The sequence below is a fragment of the Salmo salar genome, chromosome ssa02, assembly GCF_905237065.1.
Source record: "Salmo salar chromosome ssa02, Ssal_v3.1, whole genome shotgun sequence".
NCBI lineage: Eukaryota > Metazoa > Chordata > Actinopteri > Salmoniformes > Salmonidae > Salmo > Salmo salar.
Genome location: NC_059443.1, coordinates 14,930,232 through 14,937,544, shown reverse-complemented (window position 1 = coordinate 14,937,544; position 7,313 = coordinate 14,930,232). Strand labels below are relative to the sequence as shown.

At 45.4% G+C, this 7,313-nt stretch overlaps 1 protein-coding gene across 2 annotated transcripts in view; it reads right to left on the bottom strand.

The window, feature by feature from the left end:
- Window positions 1-7,313, bottom strand: part of LOC106593364 (polypeptide N-acetylgalactosaminyltransferase 1) — a 171,651-nt gene that overhangs the window by 504 nt on the left and 163,834 nt on the right. For both annotated transcript variants that reach the window (XM_045712912.1, XM_045712911.1), the window contains one exon: window positions 1-25. This exon is cut by the window's left edge and continues 504 nt beyond it. In XM_045712912.1, coding sequence (XP_045568868.1) covers window positions 1-25 — 25 coding nt within the window. The remainder of the gene's footprint in view (window positions 26-7,313) is intronic.

Genomic DNA, 7,313 nt, shown 5'->3' with positions numbered 1-7,313 from the left:
TATTGACGTGGATCAGGGTCAACTTCTGTAGAGACAACAGACAGAGAAACAGACCTGGGTCAACTTCTACAGACACAACAGACAGAGAAACAGACCTGGGTCAACTTCTGTAGAGACAACAGACAGAGAAACAGACCTGGGTCAACTTCTGTAGAGACAACAGACAGAGAAACAGACCTGGGTCAACTTCTACAGACACAACAGACAGAGAAACAGACCTGGGTCAACTTCTACAGACACAACAGACAAAGAAACAGACCTGGGTCAACTTCTACAGACACAACAGACAGAGAAACAGACCTGGGTCAACTTCTACAGACACAACAGAGAAACAGACCTGGGTCAACTTCTACAGACACAACAGAAGGAGACACAGACCTGGGTCAACTTCTACAGACACAACAGAAGGAGACACAGACCTGGGTCAACTTCTACAGACACAACAGAAGGAGACACAGACCTGGGTCAACTTCTACAGACACAACAGACAGAGAAACAGACCTGGGTCAACTTCTACAGAGACAACAGAGAAACAGACCTGGGTCAATTTCTACAGACACAACAGAGAAACAGACCTGGGTCAACTTCTACAGACACAACAGAGAAACAGACCTGGGTCAACTTCTACAGACACAACAGAGAAACAGACCTGGGTCAACTTCTATAGAGACAACAGACAGAGAAACAGACCTGGGTCAACTTCTATAGAGACAACAGACAGAGAAACAGACCTGGGTCAACTTCTATAGAGACAACAGACAGAGAAACAGACCTGGGTCAACTTCTACAGAGACAACAGACAGAGAAACAGACCTGGGTCAACTTCTACAGACACAACAGACAGAGAAACAGACCTGGGTCAACTTCTACAAACACAACAGAGAAACAGACCTGGGTCAACTACTACAGACACAACAGACAGAGAAACAGACCTGGGTCAACTTCTACAGACACAACAGACAGAAAAACAGACCTGGGTCAACTTCTACAGACACAACAGAGAAACAGACCTGGGTCAACTTCTACAGACACAACAGACAGAGAAACAGACCTGGGTCAACTTCTACAGACACAACAGAGAAACAGACCTGGGTCAACTTCTACAGACACAACAGAGAAACAGACCTGGGTCAACTTCTACAGACACAACAGAGAAACAGACCTGGGTCAACTTCTACAGACACAACAGAGAAACAGACCTGGGTCAACTTCTACAGACACAACAGAGAAACAGACCTGGGTCAACTTCTATAGAGACAACAGAGAAACAGACCTGGGTCAACTTCTACAGACACAACAGAGAAACAGACCTGGGTCAACTTCTACAGACACAACAGACAGAGAAACAGACCTGGGTCAACTACTACAGACACAAAAGACAGAGAAACAGACCTGGGTCAACTACTACAGACACAAAAGACAGAGAAACAGACCTGGGTCAACGTCTACAAACACAACAAACAGAGAAACAGACCTGGGTCAACTTCTACAGACACAACAGAGAAACAGACCTGGGTCAACTACTACAGACACAAAAGACAGAGAAACAGACCTGGGTCAACTTCTACAGACACAACAGACAGAGAAACAGACCTGGGTCAACTTCTAAAGAGACGACAGAGAAACAGACCTGGGTCAACTTCTACAGACACAACAGACAGAGAAACAGACCTTGGTCAACTTCTACAGAGACAACAGACAGAGAAACAGACCTGGGTCAACTTCTACAGACACAACAGAGAAACAGACCTGGGTCAACTTCTACAGACACAACAGAGAAACAGACCTGGGTCAACTTCTACAGACACAACAGACAGAGAAACAGACCTGGGTCAACTTCTACAGACACAACAGACAGAGAAACAGACCGGTGTCAACTTCTACAGACACAACAGAGAAACAGACCTGGGTCAACTACTACAGACACAACGGAGAAACAGACCTGGGTCAACTTCTACAGACACAACAGAGAAACAGACCTGGGTCAACTTCTAGAGAAACAGACAGAGAAACAGACCTGGGTCAACTTCTACAGACACAACAGAGAAACAGACCTGGGTCAACTTCTACAGAGACAACAGAGAAACAGACCTGGGTCAACTTCTACAGACACAACATACAGAGAAACAGACCTGGGTCAACTTCTACAGAGACAACAAAGAAACAAACCTGGGTCAACTTCTACAGAGACAACAAAGAAACAGACCTGGGTCAACTTCTACAGACACAACAGACAGAGAAACAGACCTGGGTCAACTTCTACAGAGACAACAGAGAAACAGACCTGGGTCAACTTCTACAGACACAACAGACAGAGAAACAGACCTGGGTCAACTTCTACAGACACAACAGAGAAACAGACCTGGGTCCACTCCTACAGACACAACAGACAGAGAAACAGACCTGGGTCAACTTCTACAGACACAACAGAGAAACAGACCTGGGTCAACTTCTACAGACACAACAGAGAAACAGACCTGGGTAAACTTCTACAGACACAACAGAGAAACAGACCTGGGTCAACTTCTACAGACACACAATACAAAGAAACAGACCTGGGTCAACTTCTACAGACACAACAGAGAAACAGACCTGGGTCAACTTCTACAGAGACAACAGACAGAGAAACAGACCTGGGTCAACTTCTACAGAGACAACAGAGACACAGACCTGGGTCAACTTCTACAGACACAACAGAGAAACAGACCTGGGTCAACTTCTACAGACACAACAGACAGAGAAACAGACCTGGGTCAACTTCTACAGACACAATAGAGAAACAGACCTGGGTCAACTTCTACAGACACAACAGAGAAACAGACCTGGGTCAACTTCTACAGACACAACAGACAGAGAAACAGACCTGGGTCAACTACTACAGAAAAACAAAGAAACAGACCTGGGTCAACTACTACAGACACAAAAGACAGAGAAACAGACCTGGGTCAACTACTACAGACACAAAAGACAGAGAAACAGACCTGGGTCAACGTCTACAAACACAACAAACAGAGAAACAGACCTGGGTCAACTTCTACAGACACAACAGAGAAACAGACCTGGGTCAACTACTACAGACACAAAAGACAGATAAACAGACCTGGGTCAACTTCTACAGACACAACAGACAGAGAAACAGACCTGGGTCAACTTCTATAGACACAACAGACAGAGAAACAGACCTGGGTCAACTTCTACAGACACAACAGACAGAGAAACAGACCTGGGTCAACTTCTAAAGAGACGACAGAGAAACAGACCTGGGTCAACTTCTACAGACACAACAGACAGAGAAACAGACCTGGGTCAACTTCTATAGAAACAACAGACAGAGAAACAGACCTGGGTCAACTTCTACAGACACAACAGATAGAGAAACAGACCTGGGTCAACTACTACAGACAACAGACAGAGAAACAGACCTTGGTCAACTTCTACAGAGACAACAGAGAAACAGACCTGGGTCAACTTCTACAGACACAACAGACAGAGAAACAGACCTGGGTCAACTTCTACAGACACAACAGACAGAGAAACAGACCTGGGTCAACTTCTACAGACACAACATACAGAGAAACAGACCTGGGTCAACTTCTACAGACACAACAGAGAAACAGACCTGGGTCAACTTCTACAGACACAACAGAGAAACAGACCTGGGTCAACTTCTATAGAGACAACAGACAGAGAAACAGACCTGGGTCAACTTCTATAGAGACAACAGACAGAGAAACAGACCTGGGTCAACTTCTACAGACACAACAGACAGAGAAACAGACCTGGGTCAACTTCTACAGACACAACGGAGAAACAGACCTGGGTCAACTTCTACAGACACAACAGAGAAACAGACCTGGGTCCACTCCTACAGACACAACAGAAAAACAGACCTGGGTCAACTTCCACAGACAACAGAGAAACAGACCTGGGTCAACTTCTACAGACACAACAGAGAAACAGACCTGGGTCAACTTCTATAGAGACAACAGACAGAGAAACAGACCTGGGTCAACTTCTATAGAGACAACAGACAGAGAAACAGACCTGGGTCAACTTCTACAGACACAACAGACAGAGAAACAGACCTGGGTCAACTTCTACAGACACAACAGACAGAGAAACAGACCTGGGTCAACTTCTACAGAGACAACAGACAGAGAAACAGACCTGGGTCAACTTCTACAGACACAACAGAGAAACAGACCTGGGTCAACTTCTACAGACACAACAGAGAAACAGACCTGGGTCCACTTCTACAGAACACAGAACAGAAAAACAGACCTGGGTCAACTTCTACAGACACAACAGAGAAACAGACCTGGGTCAACATCTATAGAGACAACAGAGAAACAGACCTGGGTCAACTTCTACAGAGACAACAGACCGAGAAACAGACCTGGGTCAACTTCTACAGACACAACAGACCGAGAAACAGACCTGGGTCAGCTACTACAGACACAACAGACAGAGAAACAGACCTGGGTGAACTTCTACAGACACAACAGACAGAGAAACAGACCTGGGTCAACTTCTACAGACACAACAGAGAAACAGACCTGGGTCGACTTCTACAGACACAACAGAGAAACAGACCTGGGTCAACTTCTACAAACACAACAGAGAAACAGACCTGGGTCAACTTCTACAGACACAACAAAGAAACAGACCTGGGTCAACTTCTACAGACACAACAGAGAAACAGACCTGGGTCAACTTCTACAGACACAACAGACAGAGAAACAGACCTGGGTCAACTACTACAGAGACAACAAAGAAACAGACCTGGGTCAACTTCTATAGAGACAACAAAGAAACAGACCTGGGTCAACTACTACAGACACAAAAGACAGAGAAACAGACCTGGGTCAACTACTACAGACAACAGATAAACAGACCTGGGTCAACTACTACAGACACAAAAGACAGATAAACAGACCTGGGTCAACTTCTATAGACACAACAGACAGAGAAACAGACCTGGGTCAACTTCTACAGAGGCAACAGAGAAACAGACCTGGGTCAACTTCTACAGACACAACAGACAGAGAAACAGACCTGGGTCAACTTCTATAGAGACAACAGACAGAGAAACAGACCTGGGTCAACTTCTATAGAAACAACAGACAGAGAAACAGACCTGGGTCAACTTCTACAGACACAACAGAGAAACAGACCTGGGTCAACATCTATAGAGACAACAGAGAAACAGACCTGGGTCAACTTCTACAGAGACAACAGACCGAGAAACAGACCTGGGTCAACTTCTACAGACACAACAGACAGAGAAACAGACCTGGGTCAGCTACTACAGAAACAACAGACAGAGAAACAGACCTGGGTCAACTTCTACAGACACAACAGACAGAGAAACAGACCTGGGTCAACTTCTACAGACACAACACACAGAGAAACAGACCTGGGTCAACTTCTACAGACACAACAGAGAAACAGACCTGGGTCAACTTCTACAGACACAACAGAGAAACAGACCTGGGTCAACTTCTATAGAGACAACAGACAGAGAAACAGACCTGGGTCAACTTCTATAGAGACAACAGACAGAGAAACAGACCTGGGTCAACTTCTACAGACACAACAGACAGAGAAACAGACCTGGGTCAACTTCTACAGACACAACAGACAGAGAAACAGACCTGGGTCAACTTCTACAGAGACAACAGACAGAGAAACAGACCTGGGTCAACTTCTACAGACACAACAGAGAAACAGACCTGGGTCAACTTCTACAGACACAACAGAGAAACAGACCTGGGTCCACTCCTACAGACACAACAGAAAAACAGACCTGGGTCAACTTCTACAGACACAACAGAGAAACAGACCTGGGTCAACTTCTACAGACACAACAGAGAAACAGACCTGGGTCAACTTCTATAGAGACAACAGACAGAGAAACAGACCTGGGTCAACTTCTATAGAGACAACAGACAGAGAAACAGACCTGGGTCAACTTCTACAGACACAACAGACAGAGAAACAGACCTGGGTCAACTTCTACAGACACAACAGACAGAGAAACAGACCTGGGTCAACTTCTACAGACACAACAGAGAAACAGACCTGGGTCAACTTCTACAGACACAACAGATAGAGAAACAGACCTGGGTCAACATCTATAGAGACAACAGAGAAACAGACCTGGGTCAACTTCTACAGAGACAACAGACCGAGAAACAGACCTGGGTCAACATCTATAGAGACAACAGAGAAACAGACCTGGGTCAACTTCTACAGACACAACAGACAGAGAAACAGACCTGGGTCAACTTCTACAGACACAACAGAGAAACAGACCTGGGTCAACTTCTACAGACACAACAGAGAAACAGACCTGGGTCCACTCCTACAGACACAACAGAAAAACAGACCTGGGTCAACTTCTACAGACACAACAGATAGAGAAACAGACCTGGGTCAACATCTATAGAGACAACAGAGAAACAGACCTGGGTCAACTTCTACAGAGACAACAGACCGAGAAACAGACCTGGGTCAACTTCTACAGACACAACAGAGAAACAGACCTGGGTCAACTTCTACAGACACAACAGAGAAACAGACCTGGGTCAACTTCTACAGACACAACAGACAGAGAAACAGACCTGGGTCAACTTCTACAGATACAACAAAGAAACAGACCTGGGTCAACTTCTACAGACACAACAGACAGAGAAACAGACCTGGGTCAACTTCTACAGACACAACAGACAGAGAAACAGACCTGGGTCAACTACTACAGACACAACAGACAGAGAAACAGACCTGGGTCAACTACTACAGACACAACAGACAGAGAAACAGACCTGGGTCAACTTCTACAGACACAACAGACAGAGAAACAGACCTGGGTCAACTACTACAGACACAACAGAGAAACAGACCTGGGTCAACTTCTACAAACACAACAGAGAAACAGACCTGGGTCAACTTCTACAGACACAACAAAGAAACAGACCTGGGTCAACTTCTACAGACACAACAGAGAAACAGACCTGGGTCAACTTCTACAGACACAACAGACAGAGAAACAGACCTGGGTCAACTACTACAGAGACAACAAAGAAACAGACCTGGGTCAACTTCTATAGAGACAACAAAGAAACAGACCTGGGTCAACTACTACAGACACAAAAGACAGAGAAACAGACCTGGGTCAACTACTACAGACAACAGATAAACAGACCTGGGTCAACTACTACAGACACAAAAGACAGATAAACAGACCTGGGTCAACTTCTATAGACACAACAGACAGAGAAACAGACCTGGGTCAACTTCTACAGAGGCAACAG